The following is a 15,347-nucleotide window of genomic DNA, read 5'->3' on the forward strand; positions in this document are numbered from 1 at the left end:
TTCTCTTGTTGCAGAGCGTGGGCTCTAGGTATGCGGGCTTCAGTAGTTGTGCCGCACAGACTCAGTAGTTGTGGCTCGCAGGCTCTAGAGTGCAGGCTCAGTAGTTGTGGCGCACGGGCTTAGCTGCTCCACGGCATGTGGGATCTTCCTGGACCAGGGCTCGAAACGGTGTCCCCTGCATTGGCAGGTGGATTCTTAACCACTGCATCACCAGGGAAGTCCCCCTGCTTCATTCTTATTTAAGGTACCCAACTGTAGAATCCTCCAGCTTCCTGACAGCCTCAAATCCAGAGTAACCTCGCTTTCCCGACCACTCCCCCAATCAGAAAATATAAGTCCAAATCCTAAGCCCTTTTCCTGGATGCCCCATAGTTCCGCCATGGTGTGAGTTCTTATTGAAATGAGTCCACAAACCCAATTTTGTTCAGCTACAAGTGTCTGCTGGTGGTCTTTGGCTGGAGGGCGTTGACAATCAAGAACAACATACAGGGACTTCCCTGGCGGCGCAGTGCTTGGGAATCCACCTGCCAGTGCAGGGGACACGGGTTGGAGCCCTGGTCCGGGAGGATCCCACATGCCACGGAGCAACAAAGCCCGTGTGCCGCAACTACTGAGCCGTGCTCTAGAGCCCGCAAGCTACAACTACTGAGCCCGCATGCCACAACTACTGAAGCCCGCGCACCTAGAGCCCGTGCTCTGCAATGGGAGAGGCCCCACAATGAGAAGCCCGCGCACCGCAATGAAGAGTAGCCCCTGCTCGCCACAACTAGAAAGGGCCCGCGCGCAGCAGCAAAGACACAACGCAGCCAAAAATAAATAAATAAAATAAAATAAATTAATTTAAAAAAGAAAAACATACAGGTATACTTGTATGTATTTTTTTAAAACTACAAACTCCTATATTTCAGATTTTAAGTGTATTTAATGATATTTTAGTACCAGATTTCCTTTCCTAATTATGTTTTCAGGCAAACTGCCTCACCCCCCCAAATCATCTGCTCTAGCTGGTTGCATTGATTCTTCAGTCCTTGGGCACGCTTAGCATTTTCCTGCATCTGTCCTCTGCCCTTACCAATCTTGTATCAAAATTGAGGTCCAGGGACTTTCCTGGTGGTCCAGCGGCTAAGACTCTGTGCTCCCAATGCAGGGGGCCCGAGTTCGATCCCTGGTCAGGGAACTAGATCCCACGTGTATGCCACAACTAGAGATCCCGCACGCAGCCGAAACAAACGAACAAACAAATAAATAACATTGAGGCCCAGGTGAAACCACCCTCTTGGATAAGCCTTCCAGGATCACCTAACCAGATCTGACCCTTCCCTCCTCAGCACTCCTACTGCACTTGGTTTCAATTACCCACCAGGCTTTTGCTTTATCTCCCCATCATTGCTGTAAACTCCATGAAGACAGGGACTGAGTCTTTTTTTTTTTTTTTGCGGTACGCGGGCCTCTTACTGCTGTGGCCTCTCCCGTTGTGGAGCACAGGCTCCGGACGCACAGGCTCAGCGGCCATGGCTCACGGGCCCAGCCACTCCGCGGCATGTGGGATCTTCCCGGACCGGGGCACGAACCCGTGTCCCCTGCATCTGCAGGCGGACTCTCAACCACTGCGCCACCAGGGAAGCCCAGGGACTGAGTCTTAAAAACTTGGTTAACACTGTAGTGGCTGCTCCAGCTAAAAAGCCCAAAGGGTCAGGGGTTCCCATGGCCAGGAGCCAGGGATCCCTGAGATCATGAGAAGTTATGGTGTAGGACTGAGAAGTGGAACACCTGAGTCATACTAAGGAGGGGAGAATGGGCCTTGCCCTGCTAGACCCCTGGCAGGGTGGCAGGGTGCCTGGGAGTTCTTTGTAAGGATCCCTAGGGCAGAGAAAGTACTGGGTTTGTGTATGCTCTGCTAAGAGTCAGAGTGGATTTGAATTTGCTACCACACTGAACACCTTGGTATATTATGCCACTGTCCCAGATAAGGACCTTATCACAGTAATCAGAGCCAAAAAACGATAGGGCAGCCCTGAGCTTTGAATGTGTGGTACACACACACACACACACACACACACATTATCCAGGCTAGTGGTTTTTAAACTGTGTTCCCTGGAGTTTGTTCCTTAGAGGTACGCCAGGAGGGGAGAGAAGGCTGAGTGAGCCTCACTGCAAGTGCCTAATTCTGATTCAACCACTGCAGTTTTGTTTTCCATCTTTTTTCACATTTTGGAATACTGCATAAGACTTAATTTGTAAAGGAGTTTACTATGAATACATGTTAACAACACCATGGAGATGCAATCAGCAAAATCCAGAATGTGGAAAACACTATAGAATAAACAACCTGGTTTCTTCATCACATAAATTGAGAGGAAAAAAAAAGGAGATGGAACCTATGAAATAAAAGACACTTAAGAGCCGTATCAATGAAATTCAACGAGTGGACCTTGTTCAGATTCCGATTTAACTAAACCAAGGTGTGACACGATTGGGGAAATTTTAGCACTGACTGGATATTTGGTGATATTAAGGAGTTACTTATTTGTGACAATGGTATTTTGATTATGTTAACGAAGAATCCTTTTCTTTTACAGATGAGTACTGAAATCTCTATGGATTAAATGATATGATGTCCAAAATTTGTTTTAAAATCATCCAGGACTTCCCTGGCGGTCCAGCAGTTAAGACTCCATGCTTCCAGTGCAGGGGGCATGTGTTGGGGGCGTGGGTTCGATCCCTGATCCAGGAACTATGATTTCACATGCCACACGGTGTGGCCCCCCCAAAAAAATCCTTTAAAAAAGTAAATAAAAAATAAAATCATCGAGTAAGGAGGTGTAGTGGGGAGCAGTGGCTGGGGGGATAGATGAAGCAAGATTGCGTGGATGATTATTGAAGCTGGGTGTTGGTTACCTACGGGTTTATTGTATTATTCTTTCTACCTTTTTAAATGTTTGAACATTTCCACACAAGTTTTAAAAAAAAAAAAAGTTAAAGGAGGGCTTCCCTGGTGGCGCAGTGGTTAAGAATCTGTCTGCCAATGTGGGAGACATGGGTTCAAGCCCTGGTCCGGGAAGATCCCACATGCCGCGGAGCCACTAAGCCCATGCGCCACAACTACTGAGCCTGTGCTCTAGAGCCTGCGTGCTGCAATGAAGAGTAGCCCCCTTTAGTCACAACTAGAGAAAGCCCACGCGCAGCAATGGAGACCCAATGCAGCCAAAAATAAATAAATAAATGAATGAATTAAAAAACAGCAAGTTAAGGAGATTCCATAAAGAAGATTTGGAATTATAAACTTATTTTTAAAAAAGTAACAGCTTTATCAAGATATAATTCACATACCATACAATTCACCAACTTAAACTGTACAATTCAGTGGTTTTGAGTATATTCACAGAGTTGTACAATCATCACTACAATCAAATTTAGAAGTTTCATCATCCCAAAAAGAAACCCTGTACCCATTAGCAGTACTCTCCATTCCCCCAGCCCCTAGAGCCCCAGGCAACCACGCATCTACTTTCTGTTTCTTTGTTCTGGACATTTCATACAAATGAAATCATATAATATGCGGCCTTTTGTGACTAGCTCCTTTCACCTTAGGATAACACTTTCAAGTATAACCTTGTTTAAAATTTTTCTGGTCTTGGTGGGAAAGAACAATCTTATAAATTTATTACTCTGGCTTTGGATTTTCAAATAAAGACTCTTGGAAGAGGTTTGAACAAACTTGGGGGAGGGAGTCTAACTGCAAAAAAAAAAAAAAAAAAGGCTAAAAAACCCTTCTTTAGTCCAAAGCCCTCACATTACCTACAAGGAAACAGGGGCCCAGAGAGAGAAGAGACTCCCAAACACACACAGCTTGTTAAGGGCAGAGCTGGTCCAACACCCAGACCAGCTGAATCTTGGCTCCATCCTTTTTTCACGTTGCCACGCTGCCTTCTGAACACACACACACACACACACACACACACACACCACAACTCATAAACTTGTGACCCACAAAATACCTTTGGAGACACATCTTGAGAATCAGCCATGATGGGGGCTGCTCCATCTCACGGCTCAGGCTTTCTGCTCCTCTTCCCTGAAATGCAGCCACTCAGGGAAGAAGCAGTGTTAGCACCAGCTCCCAGAATTCCTATCTCAGTGGACCTTATGGATGGCAAACTTATTAGAAGCCAGAGGAAGCTGTTTGCAGGGCAAGAACAGTTTTTACTTATGTGAATGTTTATTTGAAGTGGCTTGGGCGCGGGTATGTGTAGGCGCAGGCTGGTAGAGAACATGGGGGAGAGAGAGGGCTAAAGCCTTTGGGGCTGCCATTGGAGGGAACCCAGTTAAGGGTTAAGAGGCTGTATGGGAACCCCACTGATGCCTCCAGAACTGAGTCCAGATGAGACTGAGGGAGGAAGGCACCAGGAAAAAGGCTGAGGGAGGGGACTCCAAGCTGAGGCAGACTGTGATCTTACAGCTGTTCCTGGAACGCTCCCAAACCATATTTATGGGCAACTCAGAGAAGCTGCCAGCCTGCTGGAAAAGGGCAAGAAGAGGACAAATTCTATAGGCAGAACATTACCTGAGGGCTGAGGATGAGGCCTGGGGAATGGTAGGGGGAAGAAACTTCCAGAGAGCCTGCCTGGGAAAGGAGGGTAACCAGCCAATGGTAGCACCTGGATAACTGTCCTTCTACCCTGGAGGTTCCCTGAGGTGATTCCTGATCCCTGGAAAGAGAGCCTTAGGAGATGGGCAGAGGACAGCGCAAGACTTAGCCTCAGAGCCCTTAGCCAAGCAACTTGGACTTGGATGCCATAGGCTTTGATGGGAGGCACACTGGCTAGGCTACATTCTCAAAATACTCTCCATTCTCCTGTCTGTCGAGGGCATTGCAATCTTACCCTTAGAGATCTGTCCCTTTGGGTCCAGGGAAGATTTTTAAATTAATTAATTAATTTATGGCTGCATTGGGTCTTGGTCGCTGCTTGGTGTGGGCTTTCTCCAGTTGCGGCGAGCGGGGGCTACTCTTCTAAGGTATGTGGGCTTCTCATTGCGGTGGCTTCTCTTGTTGTGGAGCATGGGCTCTAGAGGCGTGGGCTTCAGTAGTTGAAGCACGCAGGCTCAATAGTTGCAGCACATGGGCCCTTGAGCGCAGGCTCAGAAGTTGTGGCACAAGGCTTAGTTGCTCCACGCATGTAGGATCTTCCCGGATCAGAGCTCGAACCCATGTCCCCTGCCTTGGCAGGCAGATTCTTAACTACTGTGCCACCAGGGAAGTCCCCAGGGAAGACTTTTTGGGTTTTTTTTTGCGGTACGCGGGCCTCTCACTGTTGTGGCCTCTCCCGTTGCGGAGCACACGCTCCGGATGCGCAGACTCAGCTGCCATGGCTCACGGGCCCAGCCGCTCTGCGGCATGTGGGATCTTCCCAAACTGGGCACGAACCCATGTCCCCTGCATCGGCAGGCGGACTTTCAACCACCGCGGCACCAGGGAAGCTCTCCAGGGAAGACTTTTAAACATCCTTCGTAACAGGGAAAATACCCCTGGGTGGGGCAGCAATGATGGTGAATTAGAGTAAAGCTCAGATGGAACAGGACCCCGGCTGTGCTCCAGAGGCACTGGCCTTGACGAGGTGAAGGGACCTAGAGAAGTCTGGCATGCTCTCACTTTTGTCCAAGGTCAGTCTTACTTCAATCCCTTATCCCCAGGACGCCTCATCTGGGCTGTCTTTGTTCCTGAATAATCAGCGGGTTATTCAGGCTGCGGACGTACAGTGGGTCTGTCTAGCAGAGAGGCAGTAAGATGAAGGCCCTGAGGGCTGAGGGCTGGCAGGCAGTTACGTAGCTCATCTCAACCTCATCTTGCCCTCCAGCTTCCTAACCCCGAAGTCCCAGTCCCAGTCTTCCATTCTGGACTTTAACCAGGTGACACACGCAGTACCTCAGCGTCAGTAGGTGTCAGCCTGAAACTGGACCTGTGCCTGATTCATCCAGGAAGCTGAACCCAAGCAGCAGAACAAACACTCCTAAAGCAACTCCTGCCAGGCCTGGAGTGAGAGGTTGTCTGGCGGAACAGACAGCGACTTTGTTTGTTTTCTACTCCTTGCTCCCATCCCCACTTGCCAGATTCCCTCATTCCTTTCTCTCTGCCCAGCTGTGGGTCAGGAGCTCTGTGGGTTTTTTCCAGATGATGCAAGAAAGTTTCTTAACTTATTTATTTTTGGATGAAGGTGATTTCTGAGAAAGAGACGGGAGTTGAAAGGGGTCCAGCAGGAGCTGATAAAGGGGTCCAGCAGGAGCTTCTGTGGGAAATGGTTTGGGTGGGGATTAGATAGAACAGAGGGGTCAGAAATTTCTGGGACCGCCCCTTCCCCAAGGGGTGTCACCAGTCTACAATTTAGGCAAGTCCTGTTCTTCTCCTGGGACAACTCCAGCTCGACCTCACTATCCACATTCTTAGCTAGTTTTTTTTTTTTTTTTAAACATCTTTATTGGGGTATAATTGCTTTACAATGGTGTGTTAGTTTCTGCTTTATAACAAAGTGAATCAGTTATACATACACATATGTTCCCATATCTCTTCCCTCTTGCGCCTGCTAGTTTGTTTTTGACACTAACTGGTGGCCACACAAGACCATTAAATTTTGCTTCATTCCCCCTCCTACTCCCAACCCCAATACAAATGCAAAACAACGTGGGAATCCCCTTTCAGAGGAAGCAAAGGTGCAGCTTTAAGAGAAAGGGAAAGAGCTTTCAGAGAAAGAGAAAGAGGACTCTGACTCAGAACCTCCTGCCATTGGCTGCTGGAGGGGATCCCACCTCAGGGATTGGCTGTGGCAGAGTCCGCCCCCTCTTGTGATTGGCTCAGCCAGGGTGATATAAGGAGGCTGTGCCGGCCTCTTTTTCAGTTGGAGAGACACAGGGAATCGGGCTGGGTCGTGTGCTGAGACGCACCTGGCGCAACGTTATCCTCTCTGAATCCGAGTCCAGGTCCCGCGGAGGCTGCAGCCATGAAGGAGAGACGGGCCCCCCAGCCAATCGTGGCCAGATGTAAGCTCGTTCTGGTGGGGGATGTGCAGTGTGGGAAGACAGCTATGTTACAGGTGTTGGCGAAAGACTGCTATCCCGAGGTGAGCTGCTCGCCCGACGACTGGCCAGCTTTCCTCCTTGCCCGTATGCCAGCTGGGGGTAGATTCCCACCCGCCCAGGGGAGCTGTCTCACCCCGCCCCACCCCTCCCCATCCTCAGCCGCTTTCTGGCTGGAGGACCGCCCTGCCTTAGCTTCCCCTGAGACCTGTTCCACTTCTGCCGCCCCGAAGGCTCCTCCTCACCTCTTCACCCATAGGTCCCCCCATCAAATCCCCTCCTACCTCCCTTCATCCTGGAGTCTGCTCTTGGGAGAGGGAACTGGAAGCATTTGAGAGTCTGGGGTTTTTTCTTGACGTAATACCTGTCCATCCCTTCACCCATCCTCAAAGGTTCTATGCGCTTGTCCCCAGGCAGGCTTCTGCTGCTCCTTTCTGCTGCCCTGCTGGTCCAAGGGGCTTGTGGGGAAAAGATAAAGCGCTAGAACTGGCTTGTGGCTGTGACATTGGAAGACAGACAAATCTGGGGACAAGAGGAATCTTTGTGTGTGTCTCCCTAACCATCTAGGATATGGGGGGCTTGTCCCTGGCAGGCAGTCATTCACATTTCTTACTCTGATGGAGCAAACTGTCTGTGCCTCTACGCTCCCCTCCCTCTGTCCCATGTGGTCCCTCCTGCCCCGGGTATCCCCTCCTCTCCTTATCTCCTGACACTTTCGTGTCTCACTAAGATGAGCGGCTTCTTGTGTAGCCAGAACTAACTGGAGGGTTACAAGGGTAGGGACGCCCAGGGTGTGAATAGTTCCTCTCTTTTCACAGACGTATGTGCCCACTGTGTTTGAGAATTACACAGCCTGCTTGGAGACAGAGGAACAGAGAGTGGAGCTCAGTCTCTGGGACACCTCAGGTAAGACTGCTGGCCCCAAGTCCCCGCCTTCCCACCCCTACTGGTCTGCTGCAGCTGCCGTCTTTTAGAAATTGTTTCCCTCTTTGACGGGGAAGAAGGAGTTTGGTGCTTGCTGGAAACTGAAAGAAGGGGACCTGAAGATTCTTTGGTTGGGGTTGTGGGGAGAGTTTGGCCAACTCAGTTGGCTGGTCCAGGGGTTCAGAGTGGATAAACCCCAGAAGCTACTCACTTCTCTGGGTCTGGCTCCATCCTTCAGAGGGCTGAGATGGTGAGGTGGATGGACCCCGGAAGACTACTGGAGGAGGCAGTTAGGGCTTCTCCATTTCCACTCCCTGCCACCCAGCACACGCACACACAGGCTTTACTGCCCCAGAGCAAAGCCAAAGAAGAGGCAGGAGGCAGTGCTGCTGGAGGCCGTTGTGGGTGAGGCAAGGAGACAAGCCTGCTTTGGGGGAAATATTGCTCCTGACTCAGTTTTCTCTCCCGCATTCCATCTCAGGCCACTGCTGCCTGCTTGCCTGCCGCAGCTCAGCCCCACTGTCATACCTCTGCGGCTGAGGGATGAAGCGATGCATCGTCAGTGTTTTGGAGGGTGGGGGCTTAATATGGGGCATGGGCACGTTGTACCTAGTTGGGGGGGCTGTTGGCTCTGACTGGGCTCTGTCTTTCTGGATCGTAGAAAGCAGTATGTTTCAAGCCTCTCATCCCTAAACCTTCAGTGCTAGTCTATCCTTTGCTTTGATTCTGACCCCTTCATTATCTCTTTAGCCCAGCCCTTTTTTTTAATAGACTGAGCTCAGAGTCATAATTAAGGACTAAAAGCCAGGAATAGGAGAAAGAAAATAAAATCCACTTCTCTCCAAAAAATGCATATTCAGGCTGAGTTTAAGAGGAACTATAAATCACTAGGGGTTTCCTGTTACATATAAATATGCCATCCTACTCCTCCAAAGAGCTGTTATTCCCAGCATCCAATTTTGAGGTCTCGAAAGATTGGAGGTAGGGGATGGGTAAACGGAAAATGAGACTTCCTTTTGCTCCCCACTCCCCGAAACAAAACAAATTCCTCAACCTCAACGGAGGCATGCTTTCCTCCATTGCAGTTCCAGGGGCTGGGAGGCAGGATTCTGGTTTTCCTGGACTGTGCTGTGCTGGCTGGACTGGACTGGAATGCAGCGTGGCTGCATGATGTATGGTTTTTCGTCTGCTGTGCTCTGCCCACCTCTCAATCTTCCCAGAATCTTACTGCAGCTCATCTCTTTTCACTACCACCACCCCAAAGAGCCCCTCCTTCTCCTCTCACAGTCAGAATGCAGCCCTTGAATCCCAGTCCAGATAACGGAAAGTCAGCAAGGTGGTCTCTGTTCCCTGTGTCGCATCCCCCCAGCCCGTCCCCCACCCCCCGAGTTCTGAAAGGTTGCAGGCTATCGGTCATCCTCAAACTCCCTCTTGCAAATGAAGTGCCCACAAGGGAGAGGGAGAAGCAGGGGTGTGTGGGATGGGGCTTCCCAGCACTGGGGCCAGGGTTGAACCTGTTCCCATTATTCACTTGCTGGTCTTAGGGGAGGGGGATCGCTTGGAGCCAGAATGGAGGCGTCCTCCCCTCCCCCTTCCCCAGTGCTGCAGTGCTCCCTTTGCTCGGTGATGCTGTGATAAGACCCCACCTCAGAGAGGGATGGGGACCAATTGCTGAAGGAGCAAGCAGCTATCCCAACTCCCCTTTACTCCTTTTTTTTTTTAACAACTAACCCCCCCCCACCGCCTCAGCTTGGATTCCCCCCAGTTTCCATGGCAATTGCGGTTCAGGGAGAGGGGCTGCTTGCTATTCTGAGCACGGATTGTCTGGGTTCCAAATCTGCTACTCTTCCTTCCCCAGGGTGGAGGGGGGCAGGTTCAACCCCTAGCATTCTCCCGTATTGGACCACCTGAGTCTGCATTGCCTACTCCCCTCCCAGTGAAGGACCCTTATTCGAGCCTCTAAATCCCAGCTATGGGTGCTGCTGTCTCTGAGAACGCCTCCCTGAGATCTTGGGATAGGGGCTGCAGCTTTCCTTGTGCCCTTTACAGCGTAAGCTGATTCGGGTGGGAGGAGTGGGACACTGAATTCTTGATGCTCTCCCTCCCCTGCCAGCCTCCTAGAGTTCTGACCCCACGGCAAAGAAGCGGGGCAGCCACTTATGTAACAGGCAGATTTGTTCCTTCACTGGGGAGACCCTAGAGCAGAGGTTGGGCAGCAGGCAGACTCCAGAAAAGAGACCTTAAACAAGGCCTGGTCTCTCTGTAGGGGTAGGAGCAGCTTCCCCTGGGACTCAGAAAACTGGCGAACCTTCAACTAAGCCCACTGTAGGAGATCCAGACAGGGCCAAATTATACTCCACCTCCCTTTCATTTTGCCCCCTTTCCCTTTTTTAGGACTAAGGAAGATGATATTCTTGTACCGCAGAAGGCGGTCAGGTCCCAAGCTCCGCACTGGAGCACATTCCCCTGGGGCATGGGTGGGGCCATCTCACCTAAGGGACCAAGCATGGTATTCCCAGGGCTCTTTTGGTTTAGGCCTGTAGGGAGGGAGAATGCCATGGCTCACCATCAGCTCTCTCTCGTCTCTACCAGGATCTCCCTACTATGACAATGTCCGTCCACTCTGCTATAGCGACTCAGATGCAGTATTACTATGCTTTGATATCAGCCGTCCAGAGACAGTGGACAGTGCACTCAAGAAGGTAAGGCTGGATAAACTCTGCTATCTCTAGCTCAGCCTGAGAACAAAAAGGAATCTTGGGGACCTTGTCATCTAATCCCCTCTTGTGTAACAGGAAGAAACTGAGGCCAGGGAAGGCAGAGATTTGCCTGAGGCCACATTAGCTACAGCTCCAGGACTAGAACCCAGATCTCCAGTCCCCTCTGCATCCTGCCTCTGCCCCTCTCCTGCACTGCTCTGTCAGAGGCCCAGCAAGGGAGGGAAGTGTTGAGACTCAGGAAGTGAGGGATTGAGAGTAGAGAACCGTCTGGTGATATGGTTTGAGGGTCGGGGAAGGGGCCTTTTGGTGGCAGCTTTCATTGACCTTGATCCCAGGCCTTCTGGACTGGGCAAGCCAGGCAGGCCTGAGCCGAACTGCTGGTAGGAAATGCCTTGGTCCGAGTAGCAAGGTCTGCCCATACTGAGGAGTCCCAGGAAAGCTTGTGGAACTAGCCTAGTTTCCCAGAAGACTCTGGGATTATTTCCTTCCCTTGGAAAGAGACCGGTTGGCTTCTTCTTGGCTTTCTGGACTTGTGAAGCCCTCTGGGTTGAGGGGGCAGACCCATGCCCCATATGCTTGCCAGAGAGTGGGAGATTTGCCTCCGTGCTCTCTCTGGTGACTGGGCTGTTGAATTTGGGGACAGACTCTTGGAACAGCATTCCTGTGGCCCCAAAGCCCTCATGGGCAGGAAGATGATGTAATTAGTGCAGTGGTGGTGCTGTGACTCAGAGGGAGGGCTGAGCTGGTGGTGTACTGGATGGTGTGTGTGATGTTGCCAACTGGGTTTCTCCGGGTGTCCGTCAGCCACTGACTCTCCTTCCTTCCTCCTTCCCATCTTCTTGCATGGCTCTTCAGTGGAGGACGGAAATCCTCGATTATTGTCCCAGCACCCGCGTCTTGCTTATTGGCTGTAAGACAGACCTGCGAACAGACCTGAGCACTCTGATGGAGCTGTCCCACCAGAAGCAGGCACCCATCTCTTACGAGCAGGTGTGTGTGTGTGGTGTGGGGGGGGGGGCCCTCGTGTGTGTTGGGGGCTGAGTTGGGGAAGGCTACAGGAGAGGGCTTGAAATGTGGCCCCTGCTCACACTCACTCACTACGGCAAGAGAGAATTGGTGTTCTGTGGGGCCATCTGTAATCAGGAAACTAGTTACCTGGATAGAGGTGCTGGGTACCAGTTTACCCAGATTCATGCTATAGTTTGGCAGGTGAGCCATTCCTGTGTGTGCCACCTGCATTAGAATCACTAGAGGTGCTTTTTAGAATTCCTGACTCCTTATCTATAGAGTCACTCTGGGAGAAAAGTATGGGGATTGCATTTTTAATTAAGTCCCTGGATAACTTCTTATGCACATGGAAGTGTAAGGATCGTTTCTTTTAAACCAGTGTTTCACATTACAGTCATCCGGGGAGCTCTTGAAAATCCTAACGCCTCGGCATACCCCCAGAAATTCTGATTTACTTGTTCTGGCATCAGTATGGTTTAAAAAGTGTGCCAGGTGACTTAAGGTGCAGTCAGGCTTCACCTTCAGAAGATAATCAGCAGAGGGTGGTGGTGGGAGACTGGCAGTTGGGTCCATCGGAGCAGCCCTGGGGAGGACCACTGACCTTAGAAGGCAGTGTTTCAGAGCCATTTGGGGCACTGCATTGATGACCTCACTCCTCCCGCAGGGCTGTGCAATAGCCAAGCAGCTGGGTGCGGAAATCTACCTGGAAGGCTCGGCTTTCACCTCAGAAAAGAGTATCCACAGCATCTTCCGGACGGCGTCCACGGTGTGTCTGAACAAGCCCAGCCCAGTGCCCCCGAAGAGCCCTGTCCGAAGCCTCTCCAAGCGACTGCTCCACCTCCCCAGTCGTTCCGAACTCATCTCTTCCACCTTCAAGAAGGAAAAGGCCAAAAGCTGTTCCATTATGTGAAGCTGGGGTTGGAGAAGGGAGACAACCTCCCACTTCCCCCCTTGGGTTGCAGAGGCATGGGGAGAGGGAGGAGGAGACAATTTAGGACACTGGATGTGAGGTTTTCAGACGGCCACGGTGAGGGCTTGGAAGGAGACAGGAATGGGACAAGGAAAGAGCCGGGCCCAGCTTGAGGACCTGACACTGCGAAAGAACCATCACACCCCAAGCCAGGCACTAGGTGGTGGAGGGGCCAGCTGCCCCAGTGCCCTCCGCTCCAGAGGCAGGAAAGGTGTGGGGCTTTTGGGGGGGGGCATGCTGGCCTCATGGCTTTGGTTGGGGGCCTACAGGAGCCTCACCTTCAGCATCATGCCTCTTCCACACAGCGTTTCCATGCAGGCCAGGGGATGGGAGGGGTCCCTGAGCCCTTCCCTTCCCCTCCGAGGAGGCCACAGAGGAATGGAGAGTGGGGAAGCCAAGAGGCAGCTCCTCTGGGAGCTGAGCCCAGGTGCTTCGTAACTGGTAACTGAAATCAGAAGAGCAGGAGCTGGTCAGAGCCAATGAGAAGGAAACCTCATCTTTGCATAGCCCATGCCTCATGGAGAGGTGACATCATACATTCACATGCTTCTCACCTAAGTCCCCAGGGTCCAAGGGAGAAGCCCCAGACCCCCTTCTCTTGCAGCATGGGGGTGGTGGTGCTGCAGGACGCAGGGCTGGGTGGGGGTCACCAGACTTTTTCTGCCCTTAGGGCAGTATAGCTGGCATTTGTTTTATAGACTCTTGTCTTTGGAACCGGGGGGAGGGGGGAGTGTTTCAGTCTGTTATATGTTCTGTGTTTAAAGAAGAAAACCTATTTATTACTGAACAATATAGTACATATAAAGAAGTTGGCTCCGTATTCTTAGTTCCTGTCTCTGTTCCCTTTGGTCTTCGATAATGAGGAAAAGCTGTCTTGAGGTCCTTTCTGTGGGTTGCAGAGTGGCTGCCTCCACTGTTCCCTGGCACTTGCAACAAGGATCTCCTCCCTCTGCCCCACCCCCTGCCTCATCCCCTTCCCCACCCAAGTCCTGCTAAGCCAATGAAGATCTCCTTAGCCCTAGAGCAGGGTTTCTTAACCTCAGAACAAATGACATTTTGGACTAGATAATGCTTTGTTGTGGAGGCTGTCTTGTGCACTGGAGGATGTTTAACAGCATCCCTGGCCCCTACCAGCTAGGTGTCAGTAACACCCCTAAGTTGTCACAACCAAAAATGTCTCCAGATATTGCTAAATGTCCCTCAGTGCAAAATCACTCGTGGTTGAGAACCATTGCCCTATGGAGAGTCTAGAGGAGAGAGACAAGGTTCAGCGGAATCATCAGAAGGAGATCCAAGCTGCTGAGATCCCAACCCCTGCAGAAGATAGACAGACTGAAGCCAAGGCTGGGAGGTTCCAAGGGTTCTGGTCTCCTCTGAGTTCAAGGCGAGGTGATGCCTTCTGCTTTCTGCAACTTCCAAGTCCATGGCCTGTTGATGGCAGCTCAGGGGCCTTAACATCCCTTCTCTTCAGCTGCTTACAGCTCTTTTTTCCAACTTTCACAGTGTACTGGAAATAGTTACTGTGTATTGAGTACTTACTATGTGCTCAGTATTGTGCTGAGTGCTTTACCTACAATTTCACATTTTTTTCAATTTAGTATTTTTAAAAAATTTTATTGAAATATAGTTGATTTACGATGTGTTAATTTCTACTGTACAGCAAAGTAATTTCGTTATACCTATACATATATATATATATATATTCTTTTTCATATTCTCGTCCTAAACTGCCAATCCCAAACTCCCGATCCTCTCTACATTATCACATTTAACCTCATAAATGAAAATAGCTAACATTTGTTAAATGTTTACTATGGGTCAGGGCTGCTTATAAGTTCTTTATAAGTTACTTATTCCTCTGATAACGCTATGGGGTACTACTGACGTCATTCTACAGACAGGGAAACTGAGGTTCAGAGAGATTCATGTGCCTCAGGTCACACAGCTAGAAAGTGATAGAACGTGGATACAAATCCAGGCAACCTGGCTCCAGAACATGTGCTTTTTTTTTTAAGTTTAACCATTTAATTTTTTTTTCACTTTTTAAAAATTGAATGAGTCTTCAAATTCTATAGTGCTTTACAATTTTCAAAAGTTTCACACACATGATTTCATATAATCCCATAATAACTCTCTTTTCCCCCTACCCCTATATTGCCCCTTCCCTCTCCCCTCTGGTAACCACTAGTTTGTTCTCTACAGAACATGCACTTTTTACTGCTCTGCTATCCTAGCCTGGGTGGCAAATGGTATTATTATCCCTCTTTTATAAAAGAAGAAATAGAAAAGCCAGAGATTCCACATAACTTGTACAAGATCATACTCTGGTTAAGTAGTAGAGTCAGGATTCAAACCCAGTCTCAATGTTAACTGTAATTCCATGGGCCCCTTACTGCTAGCCATGCGGTACCTAACTAGGAGACTCTCTCCCTATGGTCCTTACTAGAATGTAGTCCCTCTGTCTCCATCTCCAAAGATGCATATTTGTGAAAGAACTAGCAGGGTAGGAAAAACCATGCAAGTATCCTTTAAGCTCAATGTCTTACATGTGCCGTGAGAGAGGTGTGCACCAGTACTGGGGGAACTCTGCCACTCTGAACTTGGACAAGCTTCATCAACTTTCTGGGTCTCAATTTACTGATCTTTAAAGATGACTG

The 15,347-nt window shown here is 50.1% G+C and overlaps 1 protein-coding gene across 1 annotated transcript; it reads left to right on the forward strand.

Annotated features, from left to right (window-relative positions):
- Positions 1-6,900: 6,900 nt before the first annotated feature.
- RND1 (Rho family GTPase 1) lies at positions 6,901-13,433 on the forward strand. Its single transcript, XM_030835224.2, has 5 exons — positions 6,901-7,112; positions 7,887-7,974; positions 10,585-10,694; positions 11,568-11,702; positions 12,385-13,433. Exons 1-5 carry the CDS (start codon positions 6,993-6,995, stop codon positions 12,628-12,630), a joined length of 699 nt encoding a protein of 232 aa, XP_030691084.1. The 5' UTR covers positions 6,901-6,992; the 3' UTR covers positions 12,631-13,433.
- Positions 13,434-15,347: the final 1,914 nt, after the last annotated feature.

Source organism: Globicephala melas, chromosome 10, assembly GCF_963455315.2.
Source record: "Globicephala melas chromosome 10, mGloMel1.2, whole genome shotgun sequence".
NCBI classification, from domain to species: domain Eukaryota; kingdom Metazoa; phylum Chordata; class Mammalia; order Artiodactyla; family Delphinidae; genus Globicephala; species Globicephala melas.